This window comes from Ostrea edulis, chromosome 7, assembly GCF_947568905.1.
Source record: "Ostrea edulis chromosome 7, xbOstEdul1.1, whole genome shotgun sequence".
In the NCBI taxonomy this organism is placed as follows: Eukaryota; Metazoa; Mollusca; class Bivalvia; order Ostreida; family Ostreidae; genus Ostrea; species Ostrea edulis.
In genome coordinates, this window is record NC_079170.1 from 79,993,766 (window position 1) to 80,015,903 (window position 22,138).

Below are 22,138 nucleotides of genomic sequence, written 5' to 3' on the forward strand. Positions count from 1 at the left end.
CACTGAAGAGACATTATATGTCAAAATGCGCATCTGGTGCATCACAATTGGTACCATATAAGTTTTACATCAGATACATAGACAAATCAATATATGTGTTTGTGAACCATTTCCTCAAAATTGTCTACGATCAACAACTTCTAATTTTTTCTAACATGAAAGAAAATTATAAAATTCTTCAAAATCAAAGTCCTCGAAATATGCACAACTTTAAGTTGTTTATAAAATCATCAACTATAAATGAATAAGAAGAGTTAAATGGATAAACTATGCCATAGCTTTATAATAATTCCTCAGTTAAAGCTCACGGAGTTCAACATCCTAGAATTTTCTCAAAAAATGACACAGATTCCTCCTCCATGCAAATTGTCAATACCCATTCAAAGTTTATGTAAGAAAAAAAAAACCATCCTTCAAAAACTCTAGTAGGAGTTAGACAGGGTTGATGAAATGGATCACTGCTTATCTTCGTTTTTTCACGCACAAATCATGTAATCTCTATGTGATATTTCCTCAAAGCTGATTAAATTCAACAACCTGCCAGTATAATTCTCTCAACATTTGGAAAATAACCCAAAATGCTTGCTATATGCACATTTTCAATACCCATACAAAACTTTGTATAATAACAATGTCCTTGCTCGATCGACAATTATGTGACTCCATATAACGTTGATTTTCAAATGAATAAAGGAGATCAAAGTGGTCCAAATTTGCAATTTGCAAAGTGACCCACAATGAAGGTGCATAGCAAGTTTCAACTTGATATGAGAAAGAAAGAAGAGGCCCATGTTCCACAATGCTCATGTGAGTCGCCTTTCCCCCGCCGTTATTGAGGTATTGTGATTTTTAAAAAAATAACAGTAAATGGTACTTTGGTAGATTGTTCTCGTGTACATACATCGATCTGTCGACATTTAATATCGTGGAGATTCATATAACTTTTAAATTTGACTACTTGTACAATAAACTCTGTTTCACTTATGAATAATACATCCAATGTCATTGGTCGAGGGCTGGTCACTTGAAGGGAGACAATTCAATATGTCTCCCTCACATACAGCGTGACAAAGATGTTATCTTCCTTTAGACGATTAATTTTTAATGACGCTAGCGAGACAACTATAATAAAAGTTTTGCAATTTGCATTTTACTTGGTTACTTTTTTGGTTTATGAAATACATTACGAAATGTTTATGCTTTTCGAACTAAAAGTCATCTCTCAACTGTAAGGAATGTAAGTGACTTATTTGAAGTTTTAATCAAAAGTCTTGTTAGTAGAGATCGTTTGTCTGTACCGTTATACCACAGTGTGATTTGGCTATAATGAAACATCTAATATGAATAAAAAAACTAGTGCGCAACTCTAATTTGTATTTGCTCTTTTTATACTGGTTTCCGGAGACCGTTGATTCGGCCTCACATTTCATATTTTGCGTTTATGCTGACCACCATACACGCAAATATTTCCCTCATATAAACACGTCATCAATTGTAAGTAACTATACTATATTTTCCCGTGCGGAAAAGTATCCCTTTGTTTCAGATTTAAAATGAATTAATAAAACGCAATCCAGAGCATTTCAAGTCGTCCCATAAGATGATCAATTGTTTCAAATTGATCAATTGTTTCAAAATAATCATTTAATGTTCTTGCCTCCGGATGCTCCAGGTCACAACCAATTCATGTCATTCAAAATACACATTTTTCAAATGCTGCATTTTTCAAATTTTGACTTTCGGTATATTACATGATATTTCCCCATGGATTCAAAGAACGGTGGGTAAAAGATTAGAACCTCTGAATTGTTTATGAACTCCAATAAAAGAATGGATGGGCTCGTTTCAAATACCTTTGCAAGTAGACAGGAAAGAAACTGAGATGAGAATTACCATTAGACAATTACATTAATTAGTGTTTCCTGTCTTAGTAGTCCCACGATATCGCGAAGTGATGCAAGAAACTACATAGATGCATTAAATGCTCTTATTTTATGATCTCTATATCAGCTAAATATTTTTTTTATTTGCTGCAATTTGCTTCACGGAATCGTCAACAAAGAGTTCATAATCACCACAGCCAAATTCTACTTTGCTTATTACATATAAACTTTAGAATCCACCACTGTTTACTTGCTTATAACTGGATTGTATCTAGCAAAATGGATGTGACAAAACCAGTGTCCGTCTTCTCTCTATGCCAATTCAAAATTAGATCATCTCATGAATTTTCTTTAGAATACAACATGATAAGCAATGTGGCTCTTCGTACCAAAGCTTTCCTTTTCACAGGGAGAATTATTTCATACTCGGGTTTGAACGAGGCTACCTGGGTATTTGATCCAACGAAGAGAGTTTCAACTCTGATGATCCATTGTTACATTTAAATTCTACTCAGCACAACTCCCCCTTATCCGAGGGTTAGTGTGGTAGCACTATGGCGGTCTTATAATGCTAATGCGGATCCGTCAGTTTTCAAACACTGAGTAAACCTTTAAATATTATTCATGAGAGCAAAAAAGAACACTGGAATATTTACCCTACTTACTCGGTATCTAAACCGTGAAGAACTGAAGCCGTTCCTGATGACCTCTGTATTGAAATTCTGATCAGTCAAAAACAATTTAAAGAATTAAGAGATAAACGCAGCGTTCTGTTAATAATATGAAGTGCATGGAATTTATTTTAATATTTCACTTCAAATGCAAGTGAACAAATTTAAGGGGCAAAATATTTGGAACAAGAATAACAGAAACGATATGTAACACACCCGCCACAAGCTAATAGAGCTGTAGAACTTTACTGAAGATAGTATCAGCCAAACGCAACCTTTGACATGGGTTTTGCATCGTATCAATATACGGAATTAGCTTAAAACTGTGAAATAAGGCAGATAGACAAACCAACAGATGTGTTTGTATAATATTTCCTCAAATTGTCTTAGCTCAACATGTCATTTTTTCAAACACAAAAGAAAATTAGAAAACTCTTCAAAATCAAAATCCTTGCAAGATGCACAAGAGTTGTTTAGAAAACTATTAGCTTTAAATGTGTAAGAAGACTTAAATGGGTAAACCATGCGCTAACGTTGAACTGTTTCCTCAAAGCCCACCTAGTTCAACATCCTTGAATTGATGCAAATCAAATTCTTCCTCCTTGCTCATTTTCAATTCCCATACAAACTCTTTGTGAAATAAGAAGAGCATCTATTGAAAACTCTGCTAGGGGTTAAACGTAATTTTTACAGGATTGATGAGATGGATCACTGTTTGTTATCTTTATTTTCCCCGCACAAATCATGTACACTCTATGTGATATTTCCTCAAAGTTGACTAAATTCAACAATCTGCCCACGTAAACTTTCGCATGCTATGAAGACAACCAAAATGCTTGTCATATGCACATATTAAACACTCATACAAACACTCTGTATAATAAGAATGTCCCCATTCGACGGAGAATTATGTATCTCAGTATAGAATTAGATTTTAAACAAAGCTACAAACTCCTGCAGTAAAGGTCGAAATGGATCAAATTTCCAACATGATCTAAAGTGACCAACAATAAAGCTACACAGCAAGTTTTAGCTCGGTATGAGAAAACAAACGAGATGATGATGGGCCACATTCGTCATGTGAGTCACCTTGGTCCTACCAATTTTCAGTCGTTGTGATTTAAAAAAAAATAATGTTAACAATATTTGTTCCCCTGAAAATTTGATGCTATCTCGTTGTCTTAAGCTAGCTGCAAAATGATCACAATATTATTAGAATGAATCCACATACAAGTAACACAGATGCCTGAACAATACTGATTAATAAGGTTTTTCTACTCTGAAGAAGACTAAGGTTACAATGGCATATGGTAAATGAAGATGAACAATACAAAATAGAGATCTGGGCGAACACGGACCCTTGTATATACCTGAGAAATTGGATCAGGTATATTGGAGAAGTAAGCATCCTCAGTCAACCGGTCACACCCTCGTGAGCCGTATATCATGATCAGGTAAAATGGAGGTATCCGTAGTCAAAATCAGTGTGCCAAGAACGGCCTAACCTTTTGGTATGAAACACGTAAGACAGCATTTGATCCCATGATAGGTTGTATTGGCAAACTATAGTGTTATAACGATCATATAATTTTGCGAAATGCTGACTTTAAACCAGACTGTTGGAACCCCTACACCATGGACGTGTTTAACAGTAGACATCCTCGATTTAAAAACTGTTGATGATATGGGAAACTGTGACCGGTCGGCAGGGGATGCTTACTACTCCTAGGCACCTGATCCAATCTCTGGTATGTTCAGGGATTCGTGATTTCCCAACTCTCTATTTTGTATTCCTTATAGGAATTATTCGTTTGTTATCTTCACTTTTCATATTCTTTTTATAATTTAGCAATACCAAGCACGTGTTCGATGCATCGGTGAGAAAATCTTTTATCCTGTGTTTGAACTGTCATTTCATATTGTTGCAAAAAGTCAGTTGGGTGAGATATATCAAGATTATGAGTAATCAGTGTTTTTCTAAATCAGGAATATTTTGTGCAGGAATTTATTTGTGGTTTATATTTAATTTCAGTCTTTCACCTCTTGTGAAGCGATAACCATAATAAAGTATTATATCACTATTTGAATTCGAGGTTATTTTCCCACCCTGCAGTAAACCAGTCTGGGACTAGAACTGCTTACAAACCTATCTTAAGAAATTCATATACAAAATATGAAAGCTTGAATATTTCAAGAGATATTAAATAGGTCAGGGAGTTTTATCAAAAGCGGGTCAAACTCCCATGTACATTTCACAATAGCACAGGTCATTGCAGCACATGGAAGGTCTTTCCGTAATGTATGTATATTCTAAATGTGAAAGCCCTACCTTAAATTGTTCAGGAGAGAATTTGAAAAGTATTTCCTACATATCAGCATACAACATTTGATCCAATATTGTGGTTCAACCCTACCCCCAGGGACCAGAATTTACACAAACTAAACTTTACTCTATGTCATGAAGCTTTGATGTAAATTTAAACCGGTGTGGTCCAGTGCTTCTTGAGAAGAAGAATTTTAAAGATTTCCCCATTATATATATATTAACATGCAAATCTTTGACCCATATTTTGACCCTATCTCACCCTGGGTGCATGCTTTTAATAAACTTGATTCCGTACTATGCCAGGAAGCAATTCATGTAAAATTGAACGTTTCTGCTTCAGTGGTTTTAGATGACCCTACCGTACGTTTGCATTTTATGCGATTGTATCCCCTTTGAGGAGGGTATGGACCATTCCTTTGAACAAACTTGAATTGCTTTTACCCAAAAATTATTTATGCCAGTTTGTTTTTAAATCGACCCAGTGGTTCTGGAAAAGAATATAAAATATGAAAGGTTTATCACGACGACATGCATCGGACAAATTTTGATCAAGAAAGCTCACTGGAGCTTTTAGCTAAGATGAGATGAACTGAAATAGAAAGAGAAAACTCCAAAGGAACAAACGGATGGTGCAGTGGTTCCAACAGTTTCGTTTAAAGTCAGCATTTCGCAAATTATATGATGGTTATAACGATATAGTTTGCCAATAGAAACTGTCATTGGGTCAAAAGTTGTTTGACGTGTTTCATACAGATGGTTTGGACATCTGTTGGACACTGGTTATGACTACGGATAATTCCATTTACCTGATCAAGTTATAGGGCTCACAACGGATGTGACCGGCCGACAGAAGATGCTTACTCCTCCTAGGCACCTGACACCACCTCTGGTATATCCAGGGGTCCGTGTTTGTCCAACTCTCTATTTTACATTGAGGACCTAATCTAAATTCAAAAAGTGTAGTCAAGAGAAGAAAAGGGCTTAACAGCCTGAAAAGCTATATGACATTGAATAGTGTACACATAAATTGTGTAATTACTGATGCACATTGTTGTATTGGTATTTGAAATGTTTCGTTCATGAAATAGTTCTTGGTACGATAATTTGGATCAACATTTTATTTCTTTCGGTCTATTTGGAAGTGGTGGTTTGGAGGTCTGAAAAATAATATTAGAACTCATTTAGTGTTAAGCATTGTATTTTCACGGAAGCCGGTAGGTGTCAGGGTAAAGTATTGCTAATTTAAATGGCGACCGTCAATCTATTCATAAAACGACTGTCAAAAGAGAGGACATTTAAATACATTTTTCGGCCGGCCTATAGATCAAGTCGTGTCTGTTCGATATCTTGAGAACCCTTTGTTTGACAGACCTTACATGTGGTATACTGGTATAGCTTAATTATTGACCACTATTGATTACGAGGTCACAGAGTCAAAGATCAACGGTCAATCCATTCAGGACATAAGACGATATTGTTCTTTTGATAACTTGTATTGTTTTGGAGCTTCTATCGATTAAGTGATACATGTGTATTTGCACCTAGAGGGCATACATGTTTCTGAAATATTTTTTTGTTCATAGAAATATGTGAGGTTAGCATTCGGACAAGAATAATCTTTCTTTTGAAAATGGGGAGGAGTTGCGGGGTGAGAAATTGTTTTCTAAAATTCTTTACAAACACAAAGTAAGCATAAAAAGAGTATTTTACCCAAATGCATGTTCCTAAATCGGGAAATATCCAACCTTAATTTTATCACTTCACTCAAGCTTCCATGGTTACCATTCACTACGACCACAAGCAAGTGGGTTGGGGGCAATCAAGATATGTTACTTTGCATATGAAAATAACTTACTTTACCCTTTTAATTAACAGAAAATTAAAGCAGTGATAAATGAGAAGACAGTGAATGATCTTTGTAATTTGATACACATCAAGCATTTTCTACCCCGCATATACCAATCTGTCGACATTTGATATCATGAACATTTATAGAAGTTTTAAATAAAACAATTTCAACATCTAAATTGATAGCTCTGTTCAACAAATGAGGATGTTTTTAATCGTAAAAAACACATAATTATTAAAAAATTATTGAAGAGAGGGTACGGGAGTTATATGTTATCTTATTTTGGAAGAGAGAGAGAGAGAGAGAGAGAGAGAGAGAGAGAGAGAGAGGTCCATCATTTACAAACAGTTTCTGTTCCATTTTATTTCCGTGAAATATCAATGTCATATGCATACATTTAAAATAATTGTTGGTTTTGACATACACCTGGCTAGAAACAAGATTGCATGGATAGTATTATGCTAGTATTTGTGACAAGAAATCTATAAAATCTTGTTCAAGCAGCTGAAATAGGAAGTAATATGTTGTTTTGGGAAAAATGTTGTACTTGAACATTACTAAGAATGAACATTATTAAGAACTTTTATTATGGTTTTTTTTTGCATCAGCGATATGGACGATATTACTCTAAAAGTCAATTTGTATAAACTACAAAATCATAAAGGATATCTAGAATATGCCACGAAACTCTAAAACGAATTGATGTTGGTTTTAGGATGATGAACAAGCTGCCAAATCGTAGTATAGCCATTGACCATTTGTCTATCACGTGACAGTGAATGGTTTCGCCATTACGATTTGCAGAAATGTCCAACAAACATTAAACATTGTAAAAGTGCTTCCCCGTCTGTAAATTCTAAACTGTAATATATCAAAATGTATGAAAATATGCACGTCATATTGATTGTCATGTCTATTGGGAAATGCGCGGCATCGGAAGAATATTAACTATGATAATGAATGACAGGAAGAGTAACCGCGCATGCTTGATACTACTGTTAATTGATATATAAACCACAGGTGGATGAAACTAAAGATGTTGAATTATTTCTGACTGTGTGTCAGAAACGGAAACCTAAACTGTTCCATTAATATCCTCATTTGTTTGATATCTTATGGCGTCAGGGTATCGTATTAAGCAATGAGACTAGTAAGCAACAGTATTAGAAGTCGTTGATAAAGGAACTATATATATATATATATATAGTACATTTATAAAATAGATTGTACGTCAGACCGGATATATAATAAGGACTTCTGTCATGGACTGAGTTTTACTAATCGTTACTTAATTTGAATTGTGGTAATAATTGTGCTGAATCTCTTACTGACAAAATGAAAGCCATCACTACATTCATTCGCTGTTTTCTGTGCATCATTTTGTGTACTTTGTCAAAAGCAGCTGTAAGACCCAAACGTTACACGGTGGAAACTTCGCTTGACAACAAAGTGTCAAATGTCAGCCTCATGGCAATGTATCATTCGGAATCCCTCACTGAATGTTCCACTATGTGTGGTGAACTTTGCGCATGTTTTGGCTTCAATCCCCAACTACAGAAGTGCCGTATCCATCAGTCAAGTGACCCAGCAGACATGATCATTAATGAAACAGGATGGAGGAATTTTTATCCTGAAGGTATGTTGTCTCACAACCCTCATTTTAGAAGCTGAACTCCCCTAGGCAATTACATAATGTGCTCATGCATATACTGCATATGATTTTGCATTTTTAACAGATACGCTGGTGACGAAACAGTGAGGTTATAGTTCACGTCTGTTAGTGTATCAATGGTGTAGATTATTAATATCTTTTATTTTTTTCCGCAAAGTGTAGTATGTAATATTTGTTTATGTAACATATGTCCCTTGATAAAGACGCGAATTGCGTCGAAAATTCGAGGATTGAACATAAGATAGTGTCATGGCCTTTCCAGTGCTTTTATAAAGTTTTATTGGGTTTTTATCTTTTTAGAAAATATGTAGTTCCAAAATATATTGAAATATTGATAGTCAATTTGTATTCACATGGGGAACGATGTCAAAATCCTCCAAAACTAAATATAGTTTTGGAATTGCATATTTTCCTCAATTTTATCTTTATCATTTTGAATATGCGATATCAACTCCTTTATGAATTCTCTCTCTCTCTCTCTCTCTCTCTCTCTCTCTCTCTGAAAAGTGAAGATAACGAACAGTGATCTATATCATAACTCCAATAAGCAATACAAAATAGATAGTTGGGCATCTATCTATCTAATACGAGGGCTGTTCTATATGTAATGTGTATTGTACGATATCTCAAAAGCATTCGACTCAAATAGTGAAATGAACATTACATCCCTTCAAAGTATTCTCCGCGGTTTGAAATTCATAATTTCAATCTGAATCCATTTCTGAAATGCGTCACGGTACGCTGATTTAGGTAGACCTTTGATGCACTGACTGATGGCTGAGCCAAGGGCTTGTCGGGACTTGTAATGACGACCAGATAAGAACTTTTTAAGTTTTAGAAATAGGAAAATGTCTCATGGGGCTAGATCTGGAGAGTATGGCGGGTGTGGCAAGACGGTAACCTGCTCAAAATTCAAAAATTGCTTCACAAGCTCAGATATATGTGATGGAGCGTTATCATGAAGTAGACGAACATGTCTAAATCCTGACACAGTGCGTCGTTGATGATGATATTTCTTGAGCTTTTTTAGTATAGCATCTCGGTGATACCGACCAGTAACACTTTTGCCCTTCGGCACCGGAATTTGTACGGGTATACCATCACATGAGAAGAATATGCAATAAAGAACTTTCTTTGTGCTTATGGTTCTTTTGGCAACTACAGTCCTTCTATCTTGTTTAGTCAGCCATATTTTGTTTCCATTTTTTCTTACTGGTTCGAAATAGTGAACCCATGTTTCGTCACCAGTAACAATGTTTGCAAATTGTCTTTGATTGAATTTGCGAAACATTTTGAGAAATTGCTTAGCGGTTTGTACTCGTGTCCGTTTTTGGTTATCTGTCAATATATGTGGTATCCATCTGTCAGAAATCTTTCGTACTTTCAAAATACGCTCTAAAATGAAATACACCCGCGATAGCGATATGTTAACAGCTTCTGCAATATCACGAATCGTTTATCTACCATCACTTTCAATTATTTCCCTGACTTCTGAGACATTTGCCTTGCCTGTTACAATCACAGATCGGCCAATCAGAAATTCCTTTCTCAACCTACTAACTGTCTCATAAGATACCTTATCAGTTCTATTAACTTCCTTCAATTCAGAAAACATCTGCATTACCGAATGACCAAGTTTTGTGTAATCTTTTATATAAGCTCTAATTTCTTTGATATTCTTAACACGTTTCCCAACCATTTTTACAACAGTGGTCAACGACTGGGTCTATTGAACTGACTATAAGTTTAAAACTATGTCGAGCTGAAGGTTCGTGTTTATACCGTTTGAAAGGTATCGAATAGAGCTATTCAAGATTATCATCATCCACTAAATCGTGCAAAGTGTTATCGCGCTGTGGTACAATACACATTACATATCGAACAGCCCTCGTACACTCGATAAGTTTATATATAGACGTTTGTTTGTTATCAGCTTTTGTAGATTAGTTGTAATGATAGTTTGCTTTTCTATCTAGTTTTGTTTTCTTTTAGAACGTCCTATTTTCTTTTAGAACGTTTCGAATAATTTGGGTAGGTATACCTTTTGTTTTGTAAAATCTATGTTCCTCTGTCGAGCATTTCCAGGCGATTTTAAAGTTAACGTCTTCTGTCGGTGACCCGTTGTGTTTGAAAAACGATGTTACGTGCCTGGAAAATTCGTCTTTAGACAAATCTTGCAAAACCATCGCAGTGTTATATGTTATACAGACAATTGTATCAGTAGACGATCGCATCAACATACGTATATCATAATGTGCATTAATCAGTACCACAACCTTATATCATTAGCCGATCATGTCTTTCTTTTAGTGCCTCGAAGTTGTATGGAAATTTTACAACGTAGACCAACAGTGAGAGGAAAAGATGGGGTATATTCGATTAATGTCGGTGATCAGAAAAAGGAAGTGTACTGTGACATGACTACAGATGGAGGGGGCTGGACGGTGAGTACAAGGAATTCAGAAACCTAAACGCTAAGAATTGCCATAGAAAGTGAATATAACTCTGTGGTTTTATGTAGTCTTTGTTAGATATGTCAAGCTCTGCATCAAACATTACCCGTTGTATAGCATCGTTCTATAAATCAAAATATTTTGTAATGGATATTGAAAAAAATATAAAAATAGAGTAATTCTACCAATAGCATGATAACTTGAATGATGGTTTGCTTTACATGCACTGTAGATTCGAATGCGAATAGTCGGGTAGGTCACAGGTACATGGCGGTAGCAGACACTATAACAGGTGATCAATAGTTTTAGAAAACTGAAAACTTCAATCCTCCACAAAGAAACTTTATGGGAAAGTGCAATTAGGCGGGAAAATTGATTGTATCAAAACACAGGGGTTTATAACAGATTTGTAAATTAAACGCAATGTGTTCAAACTGTGTTGAATTTTAAAGTTAAACATAATATTGTTATGGATCGGAATCACCCGTTTACGTCCAGCAAAAATCAAGATTTAAGAATTTATATACAAACATTCAAAATACGATATCTTAATGGAAACAACTAACAAGCATTACGCATAATCAAAGTTCACAAAACAATGTCCGATGTGGATTTACCACCTGCAATGAAGACGAATGCACAGACGAGAATAAGCCTGTTATATCTGCAGTCATTAATTACTCATTAAGTCCAGCTCCCAGTAATGTAATATCTAATGTAATTATATCACAAAATGTAGTATATTTGTACAAAAAATAAATCAAATGTCTAAAGAATTCTAGTCTTTCAAATTATACAATTCGAAACAAACAGTTTATTACGTCAGTGCAATCGAACTCTCCCAAATATCGTGTTAAGAGAGAACATTTAGATACTTTTTTAATATTATATATGTCATTATCTAGCATAAGCGCACTACACAATAGTATGTTCTGATTAAGTTGAATTATGAACTAAGATATATTATGTTTTGATTATGTTGTCTACAGAGAAGTTTCATAGAATAGCGAGAATTCTTTTATATGTGGTGGTTAGTTTGATAAACTGTGCTGCAATAACTAGTAAAGAGAAGACAATTGTGATTATGACGTGGATCCTTTGACATGGTGCATTTCAATGACGTGATCAGTGTCCTACATGTACATGTATATTGGCCTCCCATCTAGAGTGAAAAAAATATATAGAAAGCATCTATTTTGGACGACTTTCAGCATGTTGGGATATAGACACGATAATTCGTACAAAGTGATGACAGCTTAATGTTTTCTACAATACGATAAATATAAGAAGTAATACCTATTTTATTATTTGCATTGTCGAAATGCGCATCTAGTGCATCAAAATTGGTACCGTATAAGTTTTACATTGATGCATACCGACCTAAAAAAAAACTTTGCATACTTTTGATTAAGGTAAGGTTTGTGACATTTTGACATGCAGCGAACAAAGTCATATTGCATATACTATGTTCAGCAGGAATTTATCTTTAAAAATTGTCTTTTAAAAAAAATTGCCCGTGTCGTTTTTCAGACCAGATGGGATGTTTTACATTTTCGGGATCTTTGTACAAAAGGGAATACTAGTGGTATAAAAACTACACAAGGCAAACTTATGGGGTTAAAAGCTGGAAGAATTAAAAAAAGAGTATTATCTTTCAGGTTATACTAATTGGTAAAGACATTTTATTTCAAAACACAAAAAAAAAAAAAAAACCAAAAAAAAAAAAAAAAAAAAAAAAAAAAAAAAAAACCCAGCGGTTTTTATAGTGTGAAGAAAATTTAAATTGGTTTTCATGGCAACAAAAATGCATATTGAGCAGCTAAACAAAGTCTACGTCAGAAAAAAAAATCATTTTAAACAAAATATTTGGAACATAACCATTTAAGAAAGCAAAAGAATTACCACCCACTGGGTTCTGTTTCCATAGTAACAGAATAAAAAGAATTATTTCATTTATGCGATTTGTCACTTTGTTTCACAATTGTACAACTTTTGAAGGGTGCATTTAGCATTTTCATAAACAAAATACAATTCTGGTCCAAACAGGATATTTATATTTATTTGTCAAGAATTGTAGTATCACATATTTCGAATTTCCAAAATTTCGCCTTGAGCATCACTGAAGAGACATTATTTGTCGAAATGCGCATCTGGTGCATCAAAATTGGTACCGTATACGTTTTACATCTATTAGAAATTAAGATGTTGCCCCCCTCTAAATTTAATACAATGCAATATCTATATCTTCAATTCCCGGTGGGTTTTCCACGGTTTGGAACAAGATCAAATGTTGTAATTTATTAATTTGGTTCATATATTTTTCGAAATGGAACACCGATTCTTAAAAGAGTTTAAATTAATTTACTCGAAATTATGTATAAAAAATTCAACATTTTCGCCAATAATTTGGTCTCCAACTCCCATTTTCTTTAGTTTCATTTTAAGACAAAGCCTTGGAAATTATGTGAAATTTTAGAAATTGACATTACTGCTGATATGTCTTTTTAAACTCTCAAATTTAATATGAATTTTTTCGTGTATCAAGTGCAAAAAGGTAATTCTTTTTACTTCTATTGATTGTAATAACCTTTTCTTATCTGTATTGTTAGAAAACTTGATTATGTATCTATTTTATGTAATGATTGATTTCTGTTGCTTATATTGTGTTGACACCATCAGACAAATCAAGTTTTATTGAATATATTCTGAAGTGCAAAAATGGCATGTTTAGAACATTGTCGTTCAACAACAGGCATTGAAACCCCAGTTTTTCTTTTCAGTTTCCTAATTCCCTTTCAACCTAGAAATTGAAAATACACTTCTCAAAAATTGACATGACTCCAAATTATGTCAGTAATTCTGATAAACTATGGGTGTTTTATCGTCATTATTGCCAGTTAGACTAATATTTAAATCCTGCATGGGGTAGTGTGCTATTTTTCCATTTTTTATTAAAGTACATCCGTGATCTATTTATAACAGTCATGCAATGACGTCATACGGAAGCGCATGTTTGTCATGTTTTTATGATTCAAAATGTTCTCAAATAAACAAAGGAAGTAGCTCTCTGTGTAGGACATATTTTTTAAAATCATTCAGTTTACGTGCACAAATGGAGCATCACCTGCCTTAACATACCCGCGCAACATAGTTTTCTGGAAACCAGACTGATGTATGTACAGATATACACTGTTCTATCATCTTTGTATTTTGTCAGCGCCTTATAGAGGCGATTACCTTTCTTATTTTATATTCCATACATTCTCCGAAGTATCAACTTACTGTGGCTTTAGAAAAACCTCCTCAACAAAAGTTCACTGTTTAAGTAAAAAAAAAAGAAGACACTTCGAAATAAAATCAATTGGTCTCAGAGTTTGGGAATTCGCCTACACTGTATACCATCGGTTAAATGCTTAATGCTAAGACTGAGACAAACCACAGAGTTTTTGTGTTGCATTGTGGAAGGCTTGAAATCTGATAAAATCACAATTCTTAACATTACGTTGTGTGAATCCATATCAAGGAGAATCAGAATAGATGTCAAATTGTGAGTGGTATTATTGCACAATTTTATATTGTTTCCTGTATAGATTCTCTAGAGAAAACGCGGGCTTTCAATGAGCCATTAACCATGTACTATAAGGCCCGGGAACGTACTCTTAAGACATTTGGGATGTCACATCTGCTTATCTAACTCAGTGATTGTAACGTCACATCCTTTATACATGCGCATTATATATGTATTTTTTTTTCGTCCCATCGGAAATATTTCCCTCATATTGATACATCGCCAGGCCTAGGTGTAGTATCACTAATTCATACCTATGTATAGCACAGAGGGTCGTAACAGTGAGGATTCTTTAATGTGCCAACGCCTGCCGCAACACAGGACCCCCATTTATAAATAAAGTATCATTCGAAAGAACTGCAATCACGAGCGTAAGGTAAAAGAGCAGTCATTCCCTTTTCTTCTGAGGACGGATGCAGTCATGGCACGTGCTGAACTCGAACCCGAGACCTCACACAGTGCACGCTCTAACCAATGAACCATCTCGTCAAATCTGAGGATACTATTCACAAACAATGATCGATTATAACAGCATCAAAATAAATCCTACTTTCCCTAGCAAGATTCGCAGAGATTAAATGTGACCATATAATTGTTTCGCACAAAATTTCAGCAAGCGGTACCGATCATCACCTTTTACCAGAGGCAGGCCGTTGTTTACAAACAACCAACTTTCTATTTGTATTCCAAATGTCGATGCCCATTATGGGCGATTTCAAGGTCACAACATAAAATTAAAATTACCGTTGCGCATACTATAGATCTATATAATTTTTTTCGACCTTTATAATATCAAAGAGAATAATTTTTGAATGATCATTTCAGACGCATTATCAATATTTTGTCATGGAGATTTACACATACACCGCTTAACACTTGACAGCTGTAGTAGATAACAAGTAAATATCATGACATTTTCCCACGATACAACTATGTCGTGACACTTTTTTCATTGTGACTTCATATAGCGCGAATTGCACTGAGGTATATCAAGAGTTGTATCTCTGTTGTTGCAAACCTTACCTTAACTCACAGAATATGAAATGTGTAGGTTATATATTTTGTAGGTTATCCAAAAACGACAGGATAATTCAACGGACTTTTATAGGACTTGGGCAGATTACAAGAAAGGATTTGGAGACCCATCCAAAAACTACTAGATTGGTAGGATTACTATTCATGTAGAACGATTGGGATAGACAGTTTGATATTAATAATTAGAGCAATGTCGCCAGCAATGTTAACATGGTAATTAAGTAAATCTATATATTCTTGCAATATAAGGAAAATGGAATCTTCCAAAGTTTGACTCTATTATATATATGTAGTATGACATACGTAAATATGTGTTCCTCTATACATTATTAAGTAAGATTGCATGAAGGAAATGTCCCGATGAAAGTGAGATATTGTGGAGATCAGGAAAGAGGGATGCGATTACATTCCACGGTTTATGTATAAACAGTCTCATTGCCATTCAGGATTTCGCAAATTCTATGGTTCTATTATCTAACTTACAAATACAATCCATCATTAGGTCCAATGCTGTCTGACATGCTTTACACTTAATGTTAAACCTGAATTGCATACTAAGTTTTACTACGGATTCCTTCATTTAACCGATCAAGATATGGGGGTCACCGCGGATGTGACCGCGGAATTGGGATGCTTACTCCTCATTGGTGTCTGATTCCCCATCTAGCGTATCCAGGGGTCCGTGTTTGTCATGATATCAATTCTGTATAGGATTGAAGATATCTATCAATGCTCGTTATATTCACCATTTCAAAGTGCTTTTCAAGTACATTAAATATGTCCCCATGCAAAACCTCTACCCTCATTGTGGCCCGATTCAACATACTGGAACCACAATTTGAACACAGTTAACTGCTCTACCCGAGGTTATAATAGGTCTAATCATGGTCCTGTTACTGTTAAAATATGTATGTCCAAATTTCTCCCATGATTGTATATACCAATATAAATCTTTGATTCCATATTTCGGCCCCATTCTACCCCGTCCACGATTTGATCAAACTTGTATTTACATTTCCCTGCATATTAGTATGACCAATTAAGGTCCTGCTGTTCTTGAAAAATACAAATTGAAAGATGTTTCTCTCTAACCACATTTAAAAAATTGATTCCCTATTGTGAACAATATCATCTCCTGGAAGTCATGATTGGTACAGAATTTAATCTGCACTCTTAATAGAAGCTTTCAAATACGATTTCTTTCCTGATCCAGTAGTTCTTAAGAATATCTTTAAATAACGTCACCATATTTTCACAATTTCGTAATTATCTGCCCTTTGGAAAGGATAGACTCTTCCATTGAACAATTTTGAATTCTCTTCATCCAATGATTCTTTATGACATATCTGTTGAAAAGTGGTTCTAGAGGAGGAGTCAGAAATAGGTAGAGTTTACAGGGAGAAGGCCAACAGGTGATAAGAAAAACCCACTTGAGCTTTTGGTGAAAATGAACCAAAAGCATATAAACCTAATGAGATCAGTAGGTATGAATTAAAAAAAAATATGCTTGCACCTCCGGTTCTTGCTGGTAGATTTCCGATGCACTTCGTATATGTTTTACTTTGGAAAAACTAATGATGTTTCATACTAACCATTGACTGCTTAGTATTGATAGATGATTTCAAATGACGCTTGCTTGTATGAATCCGTCATCAGTATATGCTCAATACTAATTATGGACATTGTAGCGGGTACTTTCTCAAAGCTTGTAATCCAGGATGCACTAAAATTCTAAAAGAAAATATAAAAAAAAAATATTTTATTTCTGTAAAAAATTAGTTTGCATGTATCTATAGCAAACTGAATATACATAATATATGTTTTCCTTGTACCAATATTCTTTCCTTACTTCTTACTAAACAGGAAACGATGCAATTCACTCTTTAACAAAGACAAATCAGGAACTACTAGTGGATCTTTGGAGTTTTGATGATGAAAAAGCGTATACCCTGTACTCCGCATTTCAAATTGGAGACGAGAGCAGTAAATACCTGCTAACAGTGTCGGGGCATTCAGGAACAGCGGGTATGAGTGTTTTACTTATCCCAACTTATCATAAAACAAAACCCATTCAGATCACACCCTAAATATCATACAGAATAAACTTAACATACAAAACATGCAAGCGGTTCATGGGCCCTAATAGTAAATGAAAATACACATGTTCGATGCTTTCATTTTTCGAAAGACGAGCTTTAAATATTTGTTTGCGCGATTTCCAGGAATTCTAAATATATTGCATTCTCAAGATATGATATTTAGACCTGAGCTTAGATGACACAAATCTCACATTGGTTAATATCAATGGACAGTTTGTATGTTTGATATCCAGGAGTAAAGAGGATTTTTATTTCATTGTTTATAAATGAGTCAGGCCACTGACAATGATAGTGCAGGAGTTTCAACAGTCTCGTTAAAAGTCAGCATTTCGCAAAATCTATGGTCGTTATAACAATCTATGTTGCCAATACAACCTATCATTGGATCAAATGCTGTCTGATTCGTTTTATGACAATTGTTAGGTCATTCTTTACAGACTGATTTTGACTATGGATTACTCCGTTTACTTGAACAAGATACATGGCTCGTGGGCGGTCTGAGCGGTTGGCAGAGAATGCTTACTTCTCCTGGGCACCTGATTCCACCTATATGATACCCAGGGGTCCGTGTTTGTCCCTTTTAATTGTCTATTTCTGAAAGGAGCTATGGGATTGATCACTGTTCGATATCTTCACCTCTTCATACATGACCAATGCAAGCACATCCTTTTACCTTTACCCTGACGTTATGGATTTCATAATTTCGGTAGAGGGTTGAACGCTCATTAATCATGCAAACATTTTGCCTCAATGACGTCTAGAAGTAAGGTAGATTTTCAAAGATAAAGAGATTGATCACTGTTAGTTATCTTCACCTTTTCATATTCTGTTCCACGTTTTATTGGTGGAAGGAATTTGACTATCAGTGGATGTTTCTTGTTGTCATTGAAGTTTCGAAATGAGTCATTGCTAAATCCGCAATTTTTTGTGTGTGAAGTACATAGGTATGACAGTGTCACGATTATATTTTAGCATTTTCGCTTTAACAATTTGATTCTAACATTTTTATTTCTTTTACAATTTAATTCATTTCTATATTTCTGGTTTTCCAATCTTATTTTACCATTTTTGTTTCTATGTTTATTTCAATTCTTTTTTGTTTGCTTTTACGCTTGTGTTTTATGTTTCTGACATCGTTTATAAATTTTGATACATATTTTTAACAATTACTTCATTTTAAAATATTTCTGTCTGTTTATTATGTTCCCCAAACAAGGAAAACAAAGTTTAGTAATTAAATTCTGTGTAATGATTCAATATGTAAGAGCTTGTTCTGCGTATAGTCAGTTTTTGAATCGAGGTAAGCTACTGACAAACAAGTTGATAGTGCAGGGGTTCCAACAGTCTCGTTTAAAGTCAGCATTTCGCAAATTCTATGGTCGTTATAACGATCTAGTTTCCCAATACAACCTATCATTAGGTCAAATGCTGTCTGACATATCTCATGCCAATTGTTAGGCTGTTCTTGTCACACTGATTTTGAATACAGATAACTAAATTTACCTGATTAAGATATAGTGTTCCAGACGGGTATAACCGGTCGACAGAAACACTCACTCCTCTGAGGTATCTGATCCCACCTCTGGTATATTCAGGGGTTTGTGTTTGCCCAACTCTATTGTGCATTGCTTATAAGAGTAATGAGATTGATCATTGTTCGTTATCTTCATCTTTCATCAGTAAACATGTGATAGATTGCAGCATACCTCACTCTATCATACAGCCACTCAGCGCACAGGTACACGTTTTATAAAGTAAAATTTTACCAAAGATATTTGCCAAGGACCTCATGTTGTGTACATATCACCACTTTTTAAGAAGAACATTGATTACAGTAGAGTATGTTGAAGAAGTGTTACATTTTTGCATGAAATATTGGATCGAAATTCAACATCGTTTAGGAAAGCAAACACCCCAGGGGAAATTTAACATAGTAAACAAATGTTAGTTTTTCAATTATGGATCAAGGCAGTTTACTGACAAACACATTGATGGTGCAGGGGTTTCAAAAGTCTCGTGTTAAGTCAGCATTTTGCAACTTCTTTGCTTATTATAACGATCTAGTTTGCCAATACAACCTATCATTGGGTCAAATGCCGTCTGACGTGTTTCATACCGATTGGTAGGCCGTTAATGACACCCTGATTTTGACTACGGATTACACCGTTTACTTGATCAAGATATAGGGCTCACGACGGGTGTGACCGATCGACAGTGGATGTTTACTCCTCCTAGGCTCCTGATCCCACCTCTAGTATATCCAGAGGTCCGTGTTTGCCCAACTATCTATTTTGTGTTGTTTATAAAAGTTTAAAAATGTATTGTTGTTTTTTATCTTCACCTTTAATCGAATTTTAAGAACTGTACAATAAACTCGATGTTTCACAACAAGAAGTTGTTTTAATGTAATCAATAACATCAATACAGGCCTCGGGAACATGAGAATATATATTATCAAGTAATGTTAGCTATTTTTATTGATTGTCATTGTTGATGTTTATAACAGTTACCAATACTCTGTTTTAAGAGACAGTTCCTGTTTATAACAGTTATCAATACTCTGTTGTAGGAGATAGTTGATGTTTATAACAGTTATCACTACTCTATTGAAGGAAACAGTTTGGGCTGGCACAGTGGGCATAAGTTCAGTACATGGGATCAGGATAACGACATTTGGGATAAAAACTGTGCGACATACTGTCACGGAGCCTGGTGGTACAGGGACTGTTACGCCTCCAACCTGAATGGACAGTACGTTGGGTCTGCTTTGTATGGTGTCAAATACCCATTCTGGCGGCATTGGAAATCTCTCAACGCGCTAAAAAAGACCGTAATGCAGATAAGACCGAATAATTAACACCAATATATACTGCATTTGACAGATGGCGAAATCATATCCTGGATATACTTATTTTACATCATCTATCTATAATGAAGGGAGAATAGTAACGGACGGTTCATGGATATGAATGAAATAATCAGGCATTCTTACAGTCTAATTGTTCATTGAGTAGTGAACAGTATCCCTTTTTGTAGAATAACTGTATTTCATTTATTAGTATAAGTCGTTAGTATAAGTCATTGGTTATTACACTTTGACAAATGATCAACATATTATACTACAGTTGTATATCATATTTGTCATTTTGATCAACACGTGGATATCTGAGGTGTATTGTTAAATAATCATGATAAACGCTTGAACATACTTGTAAATATATATATTTTTGAATAATTTAATTCTCATTGTATTCTTGTCTCTGATTGGTCAAATTCCAATTGAGGAACGCAAGTTATTTTTATATAACCTGGTTTGTTATGGGGACAACACCCCCTTGACAACCATATGCCGAAACTATTTTTTTCTATCTCTCTAAATTTACATCGCAGCACTGTTTTCAGCCTTCTATGGAATATAATGTCAACGTGTACAATAAGATTCTTCTGTTGGATACACATGTTGTTTTCTCGTGTCAATATTAGCATTTACTTGTACGCTAATCACTGTTGTAAATCATTGTCGTAAATCAGCTTTCTCTGTATGATGATCGAATAATTTTAAAATAGATTAAAACAAAGATACTATAATCGAATTAATGATTTACCAAGTAAGCATTGTCCTGTTCAATTTTAAATACATTTCTCATTAGGAAAGGGGGGTTTCATTGCTGATCCGCCTTTCAACAAAGCAAACACAAGATCATACGTCACATTTTACCACATGACGTCAGTCACATTGACATGTGGATCACGATTTGTCACTTGCCTACACATTTTCTTGTGTCGATTTACTATTAGCGACAACGTTGCATACAAGGGTAAGTTTTCATGTAGTAGAAGTTTTCACAGAGTTAAAAGCCGCAAATTATTGCATATTCTGATGTTCGAAAATTTATTTTGGGTAGGGCTAAACAATACAATGTCCTGTATTTTCCCAGTCTGTCGGAGATGAGCGACTTCAAAATATATCTCTATCTCTAAACCCAAAGGGCAGCGAAATGCGCATTGCATGTATATTCTACCCATATTTTCTATCATGAAAAACTTCACCTTCGAAACAATATTTTAATAAATAGGCTAGGCTCCGTAGAACTAAGATTAAAGATGGCGACCTTTACAACTACACACTTCGTGTCGTTGTTGCTAAGTGAATCATTACGCGGCTCAGTTGACTTATATTTTTCCGAGTTTATGTACATTTTGATAAACGAAGGTTAGCATCTATGTGTTTTGTATTAAATTATAAGGAATTACTTTAATTCTGGGGCAAGTTATACGAGTATAACCTGGTTTGGGTCAGTTTACGTTTTTTTATAATCCGGTTCTTGAATGCTAGTATATAAACAGTTTGTATTCCAGCAAATACTCCTCATATAGGCATCCTATTTTGATACCTGCTCCTATTTCGTACACCAAAAATTTAACATAACCCGAATTCTGTAAAGTTAATGAAATAAACATTCGTACATATGCTAATTGTTGTCACTATACAGATGTTAATTCTTTTGTCGGGGAAATGTATGGGAGCAGGAACATTTGATACCCCCGAGTATTTCGCTTAATAGTGTCACGTGATCATACG

The 22,138-nt window shown here is 34.8% G+C and overlaps 2 protein-coding genes across 2 annotated transcripts in view; both read left to right on the forward strand.

Annotated features, from left to right (window-relative positions):
* Positions 1-22,138, forward strand: part of LOC125654447 (N-acyl-phosphatidylethanolamine-hydrolyzing phospholipase D-like) — a 142,777-nt gene that overhangs the window by 51,278 nt on the left and 69,361 nt on the right. The window lies entirely within an intron of this gene.
* On the forward strand, positions 8,065-20,413 carry LOC130048800 (fibrinogen-like protein A). The gene is made up of 5 exons (XM_056145859.1): positions 8,065-8,365; positions 10,712-10,845; positions 15,490-15,574; positions 17,321-17,482; positions 20,169-20,413. The coding sequence occupies exons 1-5, from the start codon at positions 8,065-8,067 to the stop codon at positions 20,411-20,413; spliced, it is 927 nt and encodes a 308-aa protein (XP_056001834.1).

What these genes read in the sequence shown, in the direction of transcription:
- LOC130048800 (XM_056145859.1), top strand. Translation starts at nt 8,065, where the DNA reads ATGAAAGCCATCACTACATTCATTCGCTGTTTTCTGTGCATCATTTTG. An exon ending in GAGGAATTTTTATCCTGAAG is followed by an intron (nt 8,366 to 10,711) that starts GTATGTTGTCTC and finishes TCTTTCTTTTAG; the next exon opens with TGCCTCGAAGTTGTATGGAA. An exon ending in ATTTGGAGACCCATCCAAAA is followed by an intron (nt 15,575 to 17,320) that starts ACTACTAGATTG and finishes CTTACTAAACAG; the next exon opens with GAAACGATGCAATTCACTCT.